The following is a 22790-nucleotide window of genomic DNA, read 5'->3' as shown; positions in this document are numbered from 1 at the left end:
TTAAAGGAATGTTGTGGTGGGATATAAAACATGTAAGCTCCGGTGAAGAAACCTCAGTGGGAGGAGGTTTTGCTTTGCAAGAATTGATACTTTAGAAGCAAAGGAAAACAGATATGATGGACCAAAAAATCAAACAAAGTGCTCTAATTGCAAGCAGCTATCTTTTGTACACAAATACATAAAAATGATTTTTTTTTAAGGAAAGAGAAAAATCCCATTTTTTTAAAATACACAACTGTGGAGAAATGTGTGAGTAAACCCTGACTGGCTAGTTATATTGTGTGCATGACAACACAGAGCAGTCATACTTTGCATTTGGTGCAATTTTGCTGTTGTTGTTTTTATTGGAGCACAATTTTAGACAAAAAAAAATAAATAAATAAATAAATACAGGGCCGATTTAGGAAGCACGAAAATAAGTAGTGCCTTTAGTCAGACGGCTGGCCTTTGCTGTGAAACGAGAGGTCAAATTAAGTGTGAAGTACAGACTGACCTACATGGCATTTTCAATGAATTTCAAACCAACACATTCAGTCACATATTTAGGTTTCTGTTGATAGAGAAAAGGATCTTCATGCATTTAGAATATTTATGCTAAGGAAAAGTAGATTTTTTTGTGTGTAAAATAAAGCCTTAAACTGGTCCTGTCACTGAAGCACTAGAATTTCAAGGGATTTTATTTTTGTATCCTGAATGTCTTGTCTCCAGGGTCATGAAATCCCTGTGAGCTGTGGACGGATTATGTAATACATCTTAATGGAGACAGTGGATGACATGCCCTTTATGATGGCACTGCTCACAATGTAAAAAAGATTTGTCTTTCCTTCACTGAAGTTTCATCCTGATGATTCCGTTACTCTGACTCAAAATCTGGTCTGCTCCACGGTCACATATGAGGGCGAAACACACTATTTCCATGTTTTTGTCACATAAACTTTTTTTTTTTTCAAAGAATTGTTTACATTTTGTTGGCATCCTACAATCGTTATGAGGAATTAATTTGTAATGCTAAAGAGCCACTCTGATCAACTTTTGATCTATTGTCAAAGTGTTCCCATTTGTCTTTGAATTATGGTTATGCCATTGTTAGCCAAAATCAAGTAATCTGTCATTTTCTAGGACATAGTTTCTGTTGGTCCCCATTCCTCTCCCCATTGCTGATAACTCTCTGTTGATGCATTCTCCCGCTTGCATACCACCCAAACTTATCATTACTGGTGAAATAAAAGTGGCAAACAATATTAGAGATATCCAGCCGTGATGCCAGAGGATGCATCACGATGGAGCGGAGCAGGGAGCTTGTGGCCCACCCAATGTATTTTCTATGTCACAAATAATCTCTTTTTTTCAATTGCATTTTGAAAAAACAGATACTTAGAAACATAATTTTACACTCAATTTTCTTGCTATATGTCCTCCATCATCAGAACAAAATGCCACAACAACATGTTAAATCCACCTGAATTATTATTATTTTATTTATCAGAGTGGGTCTTTTGGAAAATTAACAGACCATTAGCCTGACGTCTTTCGCAAGACTATTGTAAAAAGTCTTTGCTTCCTTTATTCACCAAATATTCATGAAAGGCATAATTATTCAGTCATGGAGGAAGAGTGTACCATCACTCTTTAGTCTAACATTATTAATTATTAATATCTGACTATAGGAGAAAAAAACGAAACTATATTCCAGAAAGAGTTTCCAAAATGTCATAAAATGGTGTCTCAGTTCACTGTTTGATTAAAATCAATAATTGAATGAAATAGTGAATTTGGTTTCCTTAAATTGTCTCTGATAGGAGACAAAATGAGAATCTGGCAGTGAAATTGTTGTGCAAGTTTTAAAAATTAGTTTCTATAGATGTCCTCAATGCATTTCCAAATCATCGTTATTCCAAATGAAAAGTGCTGCTAAGACGCAGATTTTCACACAGCTCTGCATCCCTGATTTGATGATGGCCCACAATGTGATAGTGACCTTGCAAAAAAATAAATAAATAATAAAACTGAGAGCAGTCTGTGAAAAACAAATCTTAAAACAGAACACTGGAATAAAGTGAAAGTCGAAGCCACTGCTTTTTTTAAGTTTCATGGTAAATATGAAAAAAATAAGACTTATGTTATAAATCTCTCATTTTAAATGACTGAAAAAATGACATTGTCTTCTGAACTTTATCATGTTTAATCTTTAATAATAAAATGACTGAAGTTTTGTGTTTTTTTCCCAAAAAGGCCTACATAGCAAACACACACAACCTGCCCTTTTGCTATCGCCGCTCTGGACTTGCCACTCTGATTTCCCTTCCCTTGATGTGATGTGAAAAGTGGAACTCGGTAACTAAGCAGCGCCGTGATCACCTCAACCTTGACCTCCATTAGACACAGATTACAGTGACTGTAAATCTGTCCACTGCGTCAGTCCCACCTCCTTCATCTCTGAACATTGAGATGAGCCTACTTTCCTTTTATAGGCCACAAACAAACTACAGGGGGTGGATATGCCACTCCGAATAAATCGCATAGGCTGCCAATTTCAATGAAACTGAAAACAGCTCAATATATCTCTAAGTAGTGGCTGAATTATGTTGTTGTACTAATAGAAGGGAATTACACTATTTTATACACAAAATCTTTGTTTCTTAAAAGTAGGGTGCAAATTAACTATAAATAGATATGGTATATCTGTCACAACAGTGAACTACAGTGTAAGGTCACTCAGTACAATACGAAACCACCGGGTTGTGTGATGTCTGTTCCCTTTAAAATATATCTGTTTATGTCATCGACCAAGCAGCAGCCCAGTTGCAACAAGTTGCCCAAGTATGCAGTGTATCAGTGTGCATTTGTGGGAATGGTCATATGGCACCAAGCCAAGGCATGAAGTGTTAAATGAAGTGTAGCAGCAACGCATGTCAAGCCAGGTCAGCTGTGGAGTCGCTCAGCGATAACCTTTAGTCACTTCTGAGAAAACTCTCTGCTGTTGGAACAGTGCAAAACCCTAACACTACATCATAAAAACGGCCTATGCTACACACAGCACTTTGATCTCCGACAACGGAATGGAAATGGGACTGAGAAAAAAAAAAAAAAAAGAGTTGAATGTTACCAAAATACAAAATAAAATAAAAAAATCGCCTGATGATCAGTCTTCCTTTGTCAGTCCTGTCTTTGGCTGACTGGTGGCTTCTGGGCAGTTCCAGGTCATCAGTGAGGGTGGAGATACTGCACACGCAAACTAACACCAACATTTCCATCAAAATGGCACAGCGCAGGCATCACTGAAGAATAAATGTCTTTTTTTTTTCCACGTTTATGAACACTGTAAAAAAATCCAAAATGCGCCCCATAGACGGCTTCTTTATTGCAGATCATTTCCCCTCCGCTTTCTGTACCTCTTTTCCAGACATCCACCAATATATAAAAAAATGTCACAAGAGTCTTCGTTAGGAGCGGTTGAGGGTACATTGTGGCAGTAAGTTCAAGTCTTTTTTTGTTTGTTTTTTTTTTGTAAAGTTGGGCACATTGACAGCCAGTAGATTAGATTGAGAGTCTTGTGCTCCTTCTCTGCTCCACCCTGCCCCCCACCAGCACGGTCAGGTGATGATCACATGCCAGAGGCACCCAGTCCCATGCTGGCGGTGTGGCTCATACAGGGCAGAGTCTGAACGGTCTTGGGAAAGTCGTGGGTGAGGATTCTGCCGTTCTCTCCTCCGCTTCCATTGCCACTTACCCGGGTCAAAGTGGAGCAGCGCAAGGCGTCGTTGATGGATTGCTGAGGGAAAAAAATCAAAAGCACATAAGTGAGACTAGCAGGCAGTGGCTTGACTATTGCATTAGAATCCAATCAAACAGTTAAAAACAGTACAACTGCTAGAACCTGCAGCATAAAGACTGTGAGGAGAGGGCTAATGTCTTCAGCGGCAATTAGGAGGGTGTTTGGATTTCATTCTGAAAGTGGGGCCTTTAACAGATATCAAATGCAGAAATCAAAGTCATGGACTCAGAATCTGAGAGTGATTTGTGGGTGGTAAACCAGGATATTAGGGTGCTAAAAAGAAGTGCAGAGCAAAGTTTGGGCAGCTGAGGCTTTACACATTGGCTTAATGGCTTTATCCTGCAGTTTAGTGTAATAAAAGCCACAAAGCTCAAAGGCTGACCTAATGACACGTGAGACTGGTGTGTTTGCGTGAACGCGTACATGGGTTCCGCGCTTTCATCTCCTATTCTTCGGCTGATTTAAAATGGGCAAAGGATGTGGGATCTGGAGCAAATGGTAAGCGCTGGATGGGGGATTGGAGAATTAGACCGGTCTTTAATTGGGGGAGTGTTATTGTTTCCTTCAAGCCAAAAAGCATAAAGGCACCGCCGGACTAATAGGCTCCTGGCCAATCTTATCAGCATACCGATCAGGTACGTCTTCACGGGCTGATTAAAATATGAGAGGCTCATGTTGAAGATCCCTCCTTGTCTTTTTTTTTTTTTTTTTACATGAGCAATATATTAAGGTGCCCTGAGGGGCTTTGATGTTGGAAGAATATATCAAAAGGCTATTTCTTGTAAATTGATCCATGAAAAAGATGTCTTGTCTCTTCAATCTCAAAGAAAAAAAACCCTCACATCTTTAAGAGAAGGATAAAGCAACAAGTCCTTAAACATACAACAGTTTGACTTATGCGGTTTCAGGTTAAAGCAGTTGATGGAAGACATGCGAGCCGCACCAGGACTGCCTGATGGTATACATATAAACGATGTTCACCACAATGGGCCCTGCTTTTACGACACAATCAGCAAAAAGAGAAAAGGGAACAGGGGAGAGATTTGCTCAGAGCGACAGAAGTAGACAGATGTACCACTGTTATTCAAATTGCCTTTAAACCTGTGCTGCAAGGCAGAAAGGGCTCACAAGAACATTATAAGGAGTTCGGTAATAGGATTTAACAAGTGGCCTACCAGGAACATTCTCTAACCTGAGAAAAAATGTCCACTAAACCACATGATGCAGGAAATGGGATTCAGAAAATGTCATACTGCACTGCAGAAATGAAACCCAATATCATTTTACAGTAAGATTTTCATGAACAGTGTTTCAGTTTTAAGAAAGTGGAGCTTTGCTAGTTGTACAAAAATGTTATGAGTCATTTTATATAACTCTCTCAAATATTTTTATTACTAGTGCTTTTTAAGGTGGACTTTTCAGACCTAGAGAGTTCAATTGGGGAAAGAACAACAAAAAAAGAATAGTAGGAGATGCTTATTTGGTCTGGCGTTTTTTGCGATTGTTTTCACAATGCTAGTCCAAACTGACTGAACAATATCAAGCAGTTTGGAATTGAACTGCCTGGAATGATCACAGGAAGGGATAATGTGAGAGAAAATTGAAAAATTGGCAAGCATACTGACTTGATTTCTATTGATATGGTCCTTTTTTACTTTAAAACAACAAACTGATATTTTTTGACATTTTACTTTTAAATTCACTACTACCACATTTGTTTTGAAGCCTTTTTTTTAAATACGAATTTTAAATTGCTCATGTTACACAATATCTTTTTTACTATTTTGTCATACTTGCTTTTTTCACAGTCTAGATGTAAAAGATATGAAACAATAGAAAATCAAGTTCCATGATCAGGTTTGGGCCACTGCCACCCAAACCACACTGCCCCAGCCCCTTTTCAGGTCTTCCACAGGTGGTGGGCCCATAGGAGTGATCCCACGTCGTTCCTTCAGGCTGGGCCCGACCGGGAGAGAGCCCCGGTCACCAGGCACTCGCCTGCAAGTCCCAACCCGAGGTCTGGCTCCCGAGTGGGGCCTCGGTGACGCCAATCCGGCCGACGTAACTGGGTCTTTGTTTGTTCTTCTCATAAGGGCCTTCTGAACCTGGACGCCTCCCTGGGGAGGTGTTCTGGGCATGTCCCACTGGGCGGAGGCCCCAGCGAAGACCCAGGACACGCTGGAAAGACTATATCTCTCGATTGGCCTGAAAACGTCTCGGGGTCCCCCAGGGGAGCAGGAGGAAGTGGCCAGGGCGAGGAAAGTCTGGGCATCCTTGCTTAGACTCCTGCCCCTGCGACCCGGTCCCGGATGAGGGATGAGGGGAAAAAGATGGATGGATGGATAAATGGAAAATCAAATGGAAAATTTTACCACTGTTTAGTACAAACTACTAAAACGTGAAATAGGACTTTTTAACAAGCCTTATTAAACTAAGTAAGAGTCCAAGATGGGAGAACCTTCACCACACATGTCTAAAAGATGTAAATTTAACATTATTATTTAGAAATGTATTGGTTGCAAAGGGATTTATTCAGTGAAAACTGATACCTTGTATCAAAGTTTAAGCATAAACAATTTCTTCACAATTTGGTCTAATCCTCAATTTTTGGGTCAGGAATTTGTTTTGGTTTTATGTTTTAGGATTTTATAATTACAAAACATAAAAAAATGAAATAAAATAAAAAACGCCCAAAAATTATTCTTTAATTTGCTAACAAGTAAATAACAATGAAAAAAAAACTTTCAGTTGGCTTTATATTAAGCCTGGTGTAATGTAATCAAACAATAAATAAAAAAATACTTCTTAAATTTAAGACAACATGCGTTTGACACTTTCAACGTAAACACAAACTGGTATCTAGTAGGAACGCAACAATTCACTTTCGACACCATTTGGTTCAATAGTGTAACATATAATTTGGATTTAAATCAAGAATGGTGGCATCCCTTTTATCTACTAGGAGGAGTCACAAACTGCTACGGAAAACGCACAGCAGTTAAGGGTTCAAATCATTTTTTGGCGTTCTCTGTTAAAATATGTTATTTTATCAAGCTACTTCATACTCCTAATAATCTTTCACAAAGACAATGAAGACAAATTGGATACTTTATTTAAGTAATAAATGAAACAATATAAAGTTGCAATTATTCAATTCAATATTTAAGTTATTTAATAGGTTTAAACCCTTTTGATATATAAAAAACGTAATTATAGGGAATGTGCAAAGCCACACACAGGCTTAAAGGCAATTTTCAAATCAAGTGATTCATCAACAGCGCAGGAGGATCAGGGACAAAGACTGAGCGAAGGAGCAGCGGAGGTAGACAGAGGTATAGAAGAGCGTTTGCACTGCGGTGGAAGCCGTAAGAGGCCCTACTGTGATCACGGTAAGATGGGCAGGAGGGGGTGGAGGCAGATGTCATCATCATCATCATCATCATCATCATTATGGTTCGATCGCAGCGTTTCCTACCCCGTGGCTGAGCTCTGCCCTTATATCTTAACAGTGTTGTTGGCGTACAAGCCGTAGCTCTGCAGCTCTGTGTAGGGGGCGCTAGCACCACTGTCTAAGGCTGAGCAGTGAAAGGCCTGAGCCGCTGAGGCGGCCGCTGAGGCAGCAGCAGCTCGCGCTGTGGACACCTTCATTCGGCGCGACTCGGTCCGGGACTTGTAGCAGAACTCCACCAGAGCAACCAGCATGGCCAGGCCAAGGCCTCCAATGAGGATGTAGAAGACTCCTGCAACGTTGCTGAGGCTTAGAGCACTTGTCTTGTCCTGGAGGAAGGAGGCAGGGGAGCAGGGGAAGGGGGTCAGAACAAGTGGCAAGGAGAGATAGTGGCAAAAAAAACACACAAGTAGCACGCACGTCACACATCTAACAAGAAAGCACTTTGACAACACACACTATTTCAAAAGTTTGGACGTTAATGTACATTTTTTTGACTGATCTATGACAATGATTAAAACAACATACTTTCATCCTCGTGTACACAGATGGAAAAACAGTTTCATTCACAAGGGAAGTACAACAATACAAACAACAAATACACAAAGTCATGCAAAAGACCTGTCTCACAAAGTTACTGTCCATTTTCCTTTTAGGGAACATTTTTTGAATATGAAACCTTGGTGTATTCAAACCATACCATAATTCCCCATGTTGATACACTAGCTTAGTATTTGCTTATAATTTATATATTTGCTTAATATTGAACTGTATTGTCTAAATATTTAATGTGTTTTTGTCATATTTTCTCTACCTTGATCTTTGAAATGACTTGGTTTTAATTTTCATATTTCTCCCAAAGGTCATTCTGAACTACTGACGTCAGAAAATGTTAGTAGCACAAGTTGGCCACAAGGGGGTGGTGCAGCAGCACCTCCACATTCTCCCTCAGCAAAGAAAGAGGAACACTATAACTTCTTGGATTAATCAAGGTGCATAAAAATGTTTATTTTCTCTGAGTGTAGAACAGCACTTCCTTTTTAGTCTCGTAAATTATTTCTTATTGAGTTTAGTTTGTTTTGTTTTGATTGGCCAGGAGTCTACTGAAAAATAGAGGTTTAAGTGTTCTAGTTAGTGCATAGTTCTGAGAGTTGAAAGGTTGTTCTGTGATTATGGAGGCCTGTTTTCTACATTTACTTCAGATCAGAGACAACCTTAAATACCCTCACAGGGATGAGTAACACGAGTCGTGAGGAGACGTATTTTTATCTGAAACTGTAAAACAAGTCAAAGTTTTTTCTACATATATTGAAAAATCTTTATCTGTTTGTCTCGGCACGCAAAGTAAGCCACACCTCTGATTTAAATTTATAAAAGAGCATAAATTTAATACTTTTAGCAGTTAAACCATCAACAGATCTAGGAAATAACCTGAAACAGTTGGACACAGACAACCAAAAAGTATCTGTGTATACTGATTATTTTGTATATTGATTATTTTCTGAATGAATGAAAAAGTTATTTTTGATGTGAAAGTGTCCCTGATTAAGATGTAAACAGCATGATTACTGTGGATCCCAGTGTTCAACATGCTACACCTTCTGCAGCACAATACAAATACTCCCCACAAAACAGCAAGTTGCAGTAAAAGCCATCTTCAAAATCTACACTGACATGCTAATTGCACTGAAGAGCTTTCAGTGGCTGTTGACATCTGCAGTATATTGCTTGACTCATTCCATCACTACAGAAATAGAGTGCATGAAGCAGACTAATAACTCCAAGAGTAATAAATATAATGTATTCTGTCTGATGTTGAGTGCATTTTAATGTAAAAGGGGGGGAAAAAGATGCCTGTGCAGCATAAATCAGTTGGCGGTGATTAATTTGACTTATATGTCAAGTTATCTTTTTTTTATTAAAACAATCATGGACGAAAGCATAATCTGTAAAACATGCTGATGTTGTTCTTTAATAAAAGAAGACGTTGGTTTGATTATAGTGTCTTTTCAAGGGTACTTATCATACTAATACGACAGTCGGGTACACTCTTGTTAGATTGTTTCTCTCACTGCTTCCAATGCAGCGTTAAGATTCCAAATATAACTGCCTGTCTAATTGCCACTGTATTTACGAAAGTTGTTCAACTCTTTTACTTCCTCTGAATGATCAGGACGAGCTATCAGGAGGCACATGTACCACATTACATAAAAAACAACACTATAACTGAAGTTACTTTGTGAGACAGACTTAAAATACAATCATAATAATAAAACAAAAAATACAGATTTGGATTCATTTTGATCTAATACATGCAATTTGCAAGGAACTAATGCGAAGGTGAAAATTCCCCAAGACTCCACAAAACATGCACTCATGCAGCAACACTATCATTTAACCCTTCTAAGTGCAGCTTATCTCTGGTTACTTGCAGCACTTGGTGCATGCACATCTATGTTTGGTTCGATAAGTACAGTGTCTACCCATAGGACTAATAGAATCATTAAGGTAGTCTTAGTAAAATATGTACCGAACACCACTTTTTCAAAAAAAAAAAGTTACTCGTATACATTACTATTTATGGAAACCAGTACCGGTAGTTGTGTTAAGATTTGTCTGCATTTCATCTTAGGTGCTTAAACATTTTGAAAGTATTTTGTCTTTGCATGGTTGATTTTATCATTCGTCGGAACATATTAATGAATTACTCAGACTTATATGAATCGTGAATACACTGCAAACTATGTGATACTTGCCAAAGATTTAAAACCTTTTTCCCAGATTTAACGTTTTTTTTTTACTTCTCTTTGCTCAATACCCTTCCAAGCTTTTCTCAAAACCAGCACAGTCGAGAATTTGTTGTCTCATTAAAAGCTAGGATCCAGAAATAAGGAAATTATTATTAAAATGAATATAAATCCTTTTACTTCATCATCATGACAAGAGAAAAACTTAATTAAAAAACGCTCATTTTTGGCGCAATTTTATGGATATTTTAAAGTTCAATAAATGGTGACGAGTTAGACTGGTTTGCCAATATTCAGGAAACAATCGTGTAGGTTTATGTGGTCAAGATAAGAAGTAGTTTTAGATTTTATAAGGATTTATTAAAGTGTCAACTTGTACTAAGATCGTATTCTTAATTTGTTCACATTTTGGTCTAAAATGAATATTTCTAGAATTTCATATTTTATTATAAGATTTCTTTTCAAGTAAAAGTGACTTGCCGCATGGACAGATGATTTTTAGTGATTTTCTTCTTAAGATTAGACTTTTTTTTCCAAGTTTAAGGCTATCTCTTTTTGCATTGTACATGTGATTAGTAATTGGTGAGGATAACAGCAATATTTATTCAAATACAAAGCCAACAGTGCAGCTTTGGGCCATATCTTGGGGTTTCTCTCCATCCAAAGTCATGTAAAACTCTGCGTAAGCACAGCAAATGCTCAGCGTTTGACATTTCACCTTTTTTTTTTCCCAAGATGTGGACACATTTTAAAAAAGCTCCTTTAGATCAGATATAAGGCATAAAGGGTTTCATCAGTTTGTCAGCAGCATTCAACCTTTCATCTGGTACTTTCATAGATGAAATCTCTGACTTTCTTGTGTCTGTGGCAGAAAAATGCTGTGTGAAATATGAGCCTTTCAGAAAGATGAGAACTGTATGAGCAATGAGCTCGTCTTGTTCTATCAAGACAAATTCACAAAATATTTTTATTTTACCTTTCAGAGATCTTCAGGAACATTCTAAATTGGCTTTGTTTGACAGCAATCACAAATTCTATATGCATACATGTTAGAAAATGATTAATTATTATTTTAAACCTTGACAATTTTGTTTTTTAAAAAGGTAAGAAATTGTAATTTAAAAAATATTGCAAACAAGAAAAGTGTTTTTTTTCTCAAAAGAAAATTGAAAGCCAAGAACTAAATATACAATTAATGATTTAGTACTGTTTCTTAGTTATTGTGCATGCAATAGACATTTTTCTTTTGTCAATTTAGTAATTTAAACAAAATAGAGCTAAAGATTGAATTTATAAATTTTAACCTGGTAAAACAACTAAAAGGACTAAAATATTTTGAAAACACAAAAATGTTCTTAAAGTTATCTTCAATTGACTTTGTCTCAAATTAGTTACTCCTACTTCAAAAATGTCAAATCACATTTGAGCTTATCGAATGAGTTGTAATTAAAATGTAAAAAAGTATACATATATTTTATATTTATAAAATAAATAACCTAAAAAGATATGCAACTAAAGTAATATAGAAACCTGTCAACAACTGAATAATAAATGTGACATAATGTTGTGATTTGATGGGATTATTTGTTGAGGTTTGATCTTACCCCTGTGGGGCACTAGGTGTAGGGGTTAGGGTTATATTTAACAAACATTTTTAAGTAAAACAAAGTTGAAAAAGTCTAAATGATGGAATCTTGTAAAAAAAAAAGGTTAAAAAAATAAATCAGCAGCTGCTGTGACAAGAATTATGTTCATATTTTACTGTATACAAGGAATAGAAGCAAATTTACCTAAATTAGACCTAAATACTCTAAATTACAGAAAACTGACCGTTTTTTTGGGGAAATCAATTTACATGTCTAGTTTGAAGGAAAAAGGTATGATGCACTTAAAAAGTATTTATTGATTGGTGCCTCTGTGATTTAACAGTATTAACAGTCCAAAACATTGTTTTTAGTATTCCATGAAAGATAAGATAATTATCTATGTGTTTTAAACTACCGTACTTATTAGCTGAAACTGAAGTCTGTGGCTCCACTTGAGAGGCACACACAGACCTGGACATGGTGTAGGAGCAGTTGGAACTCAGCTAAGTCACCAACCTGTTAAAGAACAATAAATCACCTCCTGCACACGTCTGTTGGAATGCCGGTATTGTAGGTTAAAAGTGAGGGTGATTCTGCAGTCTATCTGCTTATGTGGAACTCCCTGCTATCAGCCTTCACAAGCAGCTAGAGAGGAATCAGAGCTTAAAAGCCAAAGCTACACTGTCAGGAAAAAAGTGCTTCTTCAGTCAGGAGATAACATAAACTGCCAATGTGTGCAAGTTCAGTGGCAAAGTTGGTGCAGCTCAAGCTTGACTGACAGGGTTTACACAGCCAGGGAAGCAGGACAGTTTTTTTTCTTCCAGTGAGCCAAAGTGCAAATATTACAGCTGATGTCTTCATCTGTCTACCTTTATCTGTCTGTTTTTAATCTTTTTTTGTTCCTGTAAGAGTTTTTAATTTAACTTTAAAGCGCAATACTAAGACAAAGTCATCATCACTTTAAAGGGTTTTGTTTATTTGGCAAAAGTTGGACAACAAAGTGCCAACAAATACTGACAATTTTTACATTTAAAACCTATTTGTTGTTGCGGGGGTGTCGTTTGTTGCTTAATGTCATCTGCAAACATCTACCGGTACCTGATCCAGTAGATAGATGACCTAGAAAAAGAGATTTTCAAAAATATGTCTAAAATATTGCCAAAAAATATTTCTAGTTTTTATTTAAATGGGATCTTAAGTTTAAAAAAAAGATTATATAAACTAAAAAGTGACATTTAACCACAAAAATCTATAAAATATTTTGGTATATTAGAATATTAAATAGAAAATAATTAAAAAAAGGAAAGAAAAAAAAATGTTTTTTTAAAGTCAAAAAGAACTGGCAGAATTTTGATGTATAAAAAAAAACACCTCCCAAATCACATGGATGCTTTACCTTTATAGTTGCTTTTCATCATGATGAAGCAAAATTATTCCATGAAAAATTATAATTACTTACTATTTAAGAGTGGAAATCAATTCTAAAAAATGGGTGTAAGCTAGGAATCATGGGATACGTGTCTTGTGAGCTACACGAGCCCACCCTAGATTCTCCAGACCTAATCTGAAATCATGAAAAAAGGTCACTTGTGTGTACTTTTCCTTACCAGTCTTGATATTTACCACCATTTCCTCCCATGTGAATACCAATTCTTGGAAAGTATATTGTCCTCTGATAGATATTGTAGCAAAGTGATTTAGTTAATTGAATTGTGACTTCTTGTAAAAGCATTTGCTGTGCATCTTTAAACATCCGGCAGCCACAGGCTTTATCTAATTTGCGCAGTTGTCTTTGTCTTCTTTTTTTAATTTACTTTTTAAAAACGCTGTTAGAGCTGCAGCTTAAATGGCTTGGATACTCAGATATTGTCCTTTTATCAGTAGCTCAAGGAAACAAAATCAATGAATAAAAGGCAAAAGGAACAACATCTTCCAGTTAGAAGGGTGCGTTCTGATAATGGAAATGAAAGATCCTCGCAAGATCAATTTAACAAAAAAAAAAAAAGAAGCTGGATTGAAGCTTGAATTGATTTGGTTAAGTAAATAAATGTAGTTTTTCTTTTTTTTTTTCTTGAAAACTTCATAGTTGTATCTTTAATTGTGAAATTGACTTAATTTTATCAAGAGAAAAAGCTGTTTTAACGAATATTTAGGGATGAAATTTAACTAGTTCCCCTACTTTTTTTGGTTATTTTATTTTATTTCGTATTTTACGTTTTAAAGAAGCAGGTTTGAGGTTTTGCTACAGCTATCAGTGCAGGAGAACCATAAAAGCCACATCGAAGGGGAGGATTTGGTTCGCATGGAAGAGTTCAGGGACTGATTTCAGGGCTTTCTGGGATCAGAGCAGGGTTATGCTGGGGAGATGCTGTGAGGTAACAGGATTGGGTTCGTAACTAACCTTTCTTGCTGCATCCTTGCTGCCACACTCGCCTTTATCGTACCACCATTTGTTTTTCAGTTTGTCTAAGACGGCTTGCTCATTGAGTTTCAACACCGCTAGATTTACCGGGATTCTTTAAACCAAAAGGAAATAACATCAATAACATATTATCCCATGTTATTTGAATGTTATTCTTTCAGAGACAAAGAGCAGCAAATACATCCTCACAACAATAGATGGGGTCACTTACTTATGGACAAGAAACAAAAAATGACACATACATAAAACATAAGCATCATTAGAAACATTAGAGTCAAAGTGATATGCATTAATACTCCATCTAACTTCATTGACTTGCATGGTAAGGCATTAGATGTGTATTATTATATCACTTTGGGTAACCGGCACGCTTCATAGCCTCACTAATGCAACAAAGACATCTGAAGTCTTTTAAAAGGGAAATCAAGGAGTCATTTCATGGTTACACCTGATAAGATCTAGAGAATCTAATAGATTGATTCAATTTGTTTGATGAGGGAATAGCAGGAAAAAAAAACACCAGCCCTCTTCATGGATTTTGAATGTATGCACTGCCGGCTAACTAAATGTCACATTCAAATGGCCTTTCTGCAGTCACAAAGGGAACAAGTGTCGTTGGAGTGGTAGTGCAGCACTGACCTGCCGGTTACCCCCGCCCCATCACCCACAGGCTTTATCAAACTTGCTCTGACCTTGGAGTCCCCGCCCCCGCTGCCGCACTCTCCCTTGTCGTACCACCACTTGTTTTTCAATTTGTCCAAGAGGCCCTGCTCGTTCAGTTTTAACACTGCCAGGTTTACTGGGTTTCTTGAAGATAATATGAAACGATAACCATTAGGAGACACTCTACATGGGACAGATATAAAGAGGCTGGTGGCATGGTGGGGGTGATCATGACAACATTTTTAATTACGGAATTAAAAACTGTCCTGTATGTAGTGATGTGAAGCAGGAATTACTTTCCCACGCAATTCTTGGTTTGCATATGTGGCATGTGCTGAAATGGTCACAGCAGTAGAGGCAGCCTTTACCTACAGGGGCCTCAAAGAGAGGCAGACACTCTTCTCTGAGATGCCTTGGATGTGGAAGTCTGTCTACAGATGGCAATTTCCTTCCAGATGCAGCTTATATACATTGCTATGGAAACAGAGCTATCAGTGTTGCAGTAAAACAGTGCCTTGGTGAATAGAGGCCAACGCTGATTAATTTATAACTACCAGCAGAGACGCCTCACATGCAGCCGGAGGCTGCGGCTGCCGCAGCTGCCAGGTCATCTTCCAAGTTTCTTCCTTTTATAAGCCTAAAAGGAATTTGAATGACCCACTATAGACTAAGACCAGGACCTATCCAAGGCATTTCTTCATTGGTTAAACCCTCTCTGGCAAAAGTGTCTGCATGAATTTCCCAAGTTTCTCATTTTATTCAGCCTCGAACCACACAGAGGCAGAAATCTGCTGCTTTTTCCAAAACTCAACAAAGATTCTTAAAAATAACAATTTGATTAGGTGATTTTCTGCTTGTCTCACCTACAGACAGAATCTTTATTCAACATAGCTCTAGGGAATACTAGCTTTAAGGGCTGGGAAAACTGCTGAATATTTTCCTAGCTCAGCAAACAGAAATAAGATTTCAACCAAAGAAGCAGATGTGGATGATCTGGAGACCAGCACATTGTTTGTTAGTTTAATCAGTGTGTCAAAAAGGCAACATGATAGTGGAATGAGAGGTAAGTTAACGTCCATGAGGGTAAGTAGAATCTAAACTTGATTGAAGGAGAAAAAAATGAAGAAGAAGGCACAACATTAGAACATAGAACACATTAGACTGGTTCGTCAGAGGGTACATTCTGTGAAAATAAAGCATTTCAAAATCAATTTAAATCTGACCTGCAATAAAAAATGTCACATTTTATCCATCGACTATAAATGAGAACTGGAAAGAGTAAGTGGTTCCAACAAAAATGAAGTCATAACGGACATTGCCATGTTGGATCCAGATATCGTCGGTAAGCAGTAATTGGCCTGAGTTGGTCTGAGTAAACATTTCTGCGGCAACCACTTTCACCAATCAAGAGTGAGCTTGTTGGAAAACCACACCCTTACCACTTGAAAGCGGGCTTAGGGGAAACTGTCAATAAAATGTTTGGCGTGAGACCACATACTTTTATTGATGCATCTGATTAGCAAGTTCATGACTTAAATAACTTGTTTAAGAACAAAAAAGGAGGAGGAAGAGTCGCTCCGTCCAGTTCTCAAATACAGTCAATGGTTTTTAACTACATTTTTGTAATTAAGTAATTTTTAGTTGGATAAAAAGAGAATTCTTTGCGTTGTAAGGGAACGTGTGCTGGGTTGTGAGCAGACTCATGAATGATGTAGTGCAGGTATGATTGAAGTCCCCTCAAAGGTCATTCCCTCATGTCTAATCACAGGTAAGCACTAGAAAGCCAAATCATGCAGAACGGCCATTATGCCTCAACAGCCCCCATCCCGACATGAATGTTTGTTAGTCGTTAATAGAATTCAGTGTCAGACATCTGTGATTGACCAAGATAGCAAGGCGAAAACAAAAAGAATTACCTGTTTGCTAATTAACACAAAGAGGTAGCAGATAATGTGGGTCATCCTTGGCTGTTGTGAATCTGGACCGATCGGACTGCGTCCCTTGGAAGCAGATTAATTTCAAGTCCTCACACTAATTGTAAAACCACCACTGCAGCACTTACTCATCGGGCAGAGTGAAATTTGAAAAAAAAGAGCATCTGAGCCAGGCTTTAGAAACAATTAAGACGGTCGTCTGACCTCTGGCTGTCAACCAAAATGGAGCCCCCAAATGAATCCTGAGCGAGATTGAATGAAATCTTCCTGTATGGCTGCTTTTATTAGAATGAATGATGCCCATTAGAGACGGATTAAAAGCTTCAGATGTCACAATCTGCACTCTCTCTGCGCTTGTGGGAGAAATAGAAATGAGAAGTTGGTTAAGGTGTTAATGTAACGTGAAATGACAGCTGCTGCTCATCAATGGCAAAAGCAAAATCCAGTATGAATTATCATTCATTTCATCAGATATTACATCAAATGTGAAAATGCAACTCCACCAACTTGGTATTCAAGATGTGACCTTCTGGCTCAAGCAGGAAAGTAGCCCATCTTTGCAGTGAATTGTAGCTTCTACTCTGCTGCCCATTTTTACTTCTGTGAGATTAAATGGGTTCACTTTTTAACAGATTTTGTTAAAAAGAGTTTGAAAAGCGATTAGCTTCTCAAAGTCCTACTTTACACTTTTGCTAATGCTCACAACTCAACCAAAAAAGACTGATTCGGTGCATTTGTATACAAACAGAAGGACTAGAATGCTAATACTTGCAATATTAAGCTTTTTAGGTCTGTGCACAAAAAAAGAATAACAAAGAAGTTTATAGATACGCAGGAAATGCTTCTAATACAATGATAAGATTAAAAAATGATTTAAAAAAAATGAACCAAAGCTCTAGTTTGGACATGACCGAAAATGTTAGGATCATTACGATCATGGATAATGATGATCTCAATGATGGCTTTTCCAGCCATGCTGCTGTGACATGTGTTTACCTGAGGGGGGAGCCCTTCGGCGTGGCAATTCCATAACCTTTCGAGTCCAAGTTCCCGCCCACCTTCATAGTGTCACAGGGTTTCCTCTGCTCGATGTATTCGTTCATAGTGGACTCCAGCAGGTAGGCGTACTTGCCCTTGGACTTTCTGACTCTCATCACCCCTTCGTCCGTGGTTTTGACAAAGACGGACGGGTCGGCTGACTTCATGTACGCCCACATCTTCTCAAACACGGCAATCTTTGACCTCTGAGGGCCCCAATTGTGGAACAGAGGGGGACAAAGGAAAAGATGAAGAAATTGAATGCTGAAGCCTTTCACACGATATAATCAGAAAAAAAAAGAATTAATGTGATTTGTGTATTGATTTCATCCTCTTGAGGAAGAAAAAAAAGAGCTTCTAGAAATAGAAGGTAATCCTTACCCTGAAAAGGTGTGGTTTACCATATTTGGTACAAATAAGATTTATTTGAAAGATGGTAATAAGTAAAGGGAAATCATTAAATCTTGTTTATATTAAATGTTCAAGTCAGCAACAGAATGTGTTTTTTTTAATTAAAACAGCTGTTAGGTAAAAAAGCAAGGTAAAAAGTTAGTTTAAAGCATCTAAATAACCAAATGTGGTTATAATTTTCTTCTGTCTTTATTTTATGACCGACTGCCCATATTAGCTGAATTGACTGATTAGACAAAAAATGCTAACATTTTCATAATTAACATAACAGAACAGTCTAAGATGTGATATAGGATGGCATCCAGAGTCTAACAGAAAAAAAGGATGCAAAAGGGAAAAAAAACCCAACTATGATTAAGCGCAGTCTCCTTTGAGCTCGGCTACATGAAAAAAATGAAGTAACATTTAAAAATCCTGTGGACGTGAGATGAACTGTCACAATATGAGGCACTTCAGTGTCTTGTGCGGCAACACGTCACGGCTGGTACACTGTTGCTATATGCCTTTCTAGCATCACGGCTTAGAGATTTGAACCCTGATGAGTTTCCACCAATAACTTTTTTGTATTTTGACCTGCACTTTGCTTTTTCAGGGCTTTAGCCCTAACTAAACAAAAAAATGAAATATGTGTATAAAGTACCTTCAAGCTTACTAAGTTGGATTCACAGGGGGAAAAAAAAACACTTTTGCTTTCCTAATGGTATTAACCTAGCATGTGAAATAAATGTAGCTTCTATTTTTGACAGGCATCCATGCAAATGATTTGTGTGCGTGAATCAAGTGAACAAATTGCGTTTCCTCACCCTGAAGAACTCTTTGGTGGAGCCAGCATCGAGCGTTCCATAGGCAATCTCAGTCTGCTTTGCAAGATCCTCTGCACTCTCTATAGGGGAAACCATCCTCTCCACTGTTAGGAAAGCAGCCAAGTTGGCAGTATAAGAAGAGATGATTATGAGGGTGAAGAACCACCAGACGCCACCCACGATTCGACCTGAAAGAGACCTAAAAACAGAAGGAGAGGATGTGGTCAAATTGCGATGAAGCCTAAAACATGACTGTCCGCATCAATAATTTGCATGCAGGATGCGTTAATGCGGAAATTAGAACAGCAAATGCCACCAGTCTTTTTTCTTCATGGACAATTTTGCAGACAATCAATAAGAGCAATCTAAAATCCTTGTGTTCACACCATGTAAATGACCTACATTGCATCACACCCACTCTGCAGTCACACTCGCTTCGTTCCAGCAGGCTTGGAGAGCTTAGCCCAGTCTGCTGAGGAAAGATAACCGGCTTCACAACAGCCCACTCAGCCTTCTTCCCGCCAAATTAATCTCACTTTAAGAAAGTTGCCAATATGTGTCATATGATGATTTGCATTAATTTTTGGAATTAAACTCACCGAAAGGCACTTAGATGCTGCACTAATCGGGCTTTCAATGTAAACACAAAAGCGTGAAAATAAACAGTGATCATGAATAAAATAAAATAAAAGTTTGAGTCAAACTCATCTTTCCCCCTGTGCATGTCTCCTAACTTTTAGAGGTGTTGCCTTAAAGTGCACCAGCAGAAATCGCGTGGTTCCTCTAAAAATGAAAGAGCTGAATGGAGCTGCTGTCTGAAAATAACACAAATCTCAAACAGAAAGCGCTTTCATGATATACCTCTGTACCATCCAGGCAAATGGAATGTGAACATTAAGGAGAGTAGTACGGAGAGGGGAAAAAAAAAAAAAAAAACTTAAATCATAATCATTTAAGATGCTTTTCAGATGATGGGTGGATGATGAAAGAGTAGCTGCAGGGTGAGGGCAGAGGAAAAGCATTGTGGATGCAGACTTTGAAAGTCAGATAACAGAGCTGTTATGAGTGTGTGTGTGTGTCACCCTATCTCTGCGTATTTGGCTTCAGTAATCGCTGCTCAAATGGACGAGGGTGAGGCTAAGACTTAGAATTCAAAATAAAAAAAGCAACACATATCCAAATACAGTGAACATTTGATTCTGCAGCAAATAACTTGTTGGAACAAACAAGTTTCTCCTCTTTGATCAAAAACTTTGACCAGCATTTTAAGTCGTAAGAACTAAAAAAAAAAAAAAAGAAATCCTAAATTTTTACACATCAAATACTGCATTGTTAAGTTATGGCTTTTTTGTAATGTTTAAACAAGATTAAAAATGCATGAAATCAATGTAAATCAGATTATTTTGTTGCAGATAAAAGTGCCTATCACATGTTGGTGCAAAGCCGATATACATAATCGTAGTTTTATGCTGACTGTGTAAACGGTCGAAGAGTTACGCCAGGTCAAGAAACGTGTGTTATTTAGTATTTGCTGTCAACATCTCTGGTATTAAAGAGTTTAAATCATATTTGCAATTGTTTTTGTTAATTATGTTTAAATTCAATTTTATTTGTCTATATATTTCAGTTCACATTTTTTTTAATCTTGAGATTGCTTTGTACTTTAGAAATGAAGAAAAATAATTTCTAAAAAAAAAAGTGACTGGAAGGAACAATAATTGTTTATTGTGACAGTTGTTTAAAGTGAGGACAAGGTGAACAGACGGTGACAGAATTCTAAAGTAAATTAGGTAGAAGAAACAGAAGTGAACACATTTCTGAGCTTTGATTTCTGCTGGGCTCTTGAAATGGAACTGAACTGCTGTCTAATCCATCTCCTGACGTTCCCCTCTTTTCTGTTCCTCACTTCTGTTTTTATCCAGCTTCTTTGTTCACTAAGCATCATAGCTGTTGTCCTTCCATGTCCTTTTGGCTGGCTGCTGGCTGACAGAGGTTTGTTTTTGGACTAAGACAGTAGTGGACTAAGGCAAAATACACAAAGAATGCCCCTTTCTCAGGATACAATGTGATTTTTTTCCCTTTTGTCTGTGAAGAAGAGCAATGGGGTCATCTTTTAGTGTGCTGCAAAGATGTGAAAAAATTGTCCTGTTTTTGTGTGCTTGTGTGTGGGTGTGTGTTGGAGCTTATGAAGCCATCTCCTTCACAAGTTGAGCAAAGCGACTGGCAAACACAGACCTGTTTACTGTGCTGTCTTCTCTTTCTCGTAAAATTCAGCATGGCAGCCAACTTTGCTGCCTTCATAAAACATTGAGTAAGCTCCCCTATTACTGTAAAATAAATCTTCCAACTCACACCGTAGATTTAGTCTTTTAGAGCAACAATTAGTCTATTATTCATATACTATTACGGAATGTTGCCAAGTAAGGGAAAGCTAATTGGAGCAGCAAGAACTCTAACTTAAAAGTCAAATTGCAGCACATATTCAACAAAACCTATTTTATTTTGACATCTCCTTTAAAATCCAGCCTGTATGTAAGGTGCAACAAAATACAAGCAATGAAAATGTCAAACAACATGACAGATGTTTTTGGAGCTGTTGTTAGCTTTTGATCTTGTAGAGAAAAATACTTCTCGCATTTGCTGGTGTTAAAACAAAGTTGCTGTACTCCCACTTTTAATTGCAACTGCATTCAAACGGAACGCTGTTAGCAGTTTTTGCTTGAAGTCTGAAGTCATAAAACCAAACTAGTTCCACTTAATTGAAGAAACTGTTCCCGTCCTAAGAAATAGGTCCTCTTTGCTTGTTGCATGTCTGGGTGTAGTGAGTAACGGGCGGGCTGACCTTACTCCGAACAGCTGACGCCCAAGAAAGCAGAGTGGTGGGAAAATAAATCCAGATTTTCCTATATGTAAATTTATGCAGGGGGTATAAATCTTCTTAATCAGCAAATTCAAATATATTGATAAAATTGAAGATATATCTATGTGTCAGATATGTATTAGCTGCTGGGTAGCTCGGTTGGTAAGGTGAGAGAATACCACGCAGGAAACAAGGGTTCGATTGGTACAATGGTAATGGGGCGATTACCATCACCCAGTGAGTGCCCTTGGGCAAGACCCTTAACGCAACTGCCTTCCGAGCCAGCTCCACCGCTCCCCCAGGGGATGGGTCAAATGCAGAGAGCAAATTTCCCATTGTGGGATAAATACAGTATAATAAAATGTAAAATATATATATATGTATATATACCATTAAAATGATAAGTCATTGTGAACAGTCAAAGACAAGTTAATAGTCATTGTGAATTAGTTTGTCTGAAGTTTCAAAACCAATCTGCCTTCATATTTGTGTTTACAAATCTCCCTCCTTCATCTGTGTTTCTGTACATTGGAAAATATTGATCCCACTTAAACAGATTGGTTTTGCATGTGTGTATAGTTGTCATAATGTGTGACATAATGTTTGTGTGCAAAGGAAGCAGGAGAAGAATGAAAATCTTTGGCAAAGAGATTTTGGAGAAAATGTTTGGAATCTGCTGGAACCATGTTTCCATCTAGGGTTCACACTGTTGCCACCATCTTCCACATTTTTTTTCATTTTTTTTCTCAAATTTCTCATGTTCCTTCTCCCTGCTTGGGATTGCTACATCTATCACTACAGTTGCTTTCTCCTTCCCGTTCAGCACTACGTCTGGGCTGTTAGCTAATACCATTTTGTCTGTCTGTATCTTGAAGTCCAACAGAATCTTGGCTTGGTCGTTCTCAACTACCTTTGAGGGTGTGTCCCATTTTGACCTTAGGGTGTGTGTTTTTTCTGTGTCATCTTTTTCTGTGGCCTCTCCTTCTTATGTGTGGTGATTATCTTATAATCTCAGGGATAATGGTTGATGTTGTGTCTCCCAGTAATGGTTTTAAAAGGAATTATACTTAGTGTTGCTTTTACATCCAAATTGGACGATACTT

The 22790-nt window shown here is 37.7% G+C and overlaps 1 protein-coding gene across 3 annotated transcripts in view; it reads right to left on the bottom strand.

Moving 5' to 3' along the window:
* Nucleotides 1-930: 930 nt before the first annotated feature.
* LOC101164162 (glutamate receptor 1) overlaps nt 931-22790 on the bottom strand; it is a 219680-nt gene continuing 197820 nt past the window's right edge. Inside the window, exons 13-17 of one of the 3 annotated variants that reach the window (XM_023959328.1) lie at nt 18828-19026; nt 17572-17819; nt 14671-14785; nt 7418-7552; nt 931-3772 (exon numbers count right to left, since the gene is read on the bottom strand). In XM_023959328.1, coding sequence (XP_023815096.1) covers nt 3605-3772; nt 7418-7552; nt 14671-14785; nt 17572-17819; nt 18828-19026 — 865 coding nt within the window. In that variant the 3' untranslated portion in view covers nt 931-3604. Of the gene's footprint in view, nt 3773-7250; nt 7553-14670; nt 14786-17571; nt 17820-18827; nt 19027-22790 lie in introns of those variants that run through there. The other 2 variants (XM_023959329.1, XM_023959330.1) reach the window with 2 other exon arrangements.

This window comes from Oryzias latipes, chromosome 10 (assembly GCF_002234675.1).
Source record: "Oryzias latipes chromosome 10, ASM223467v1".
NCBI classification, from domain to species: domain Eukaryota; kingdom Metazoa; phylum Chordata; class Actinopteri; order Beloniformes; family Adrianichthyidae; genus Oryzias; species Oryzias latipes.
This window is presented reverse-complemented; position numbering and strand designations above follow the sequence as displayed.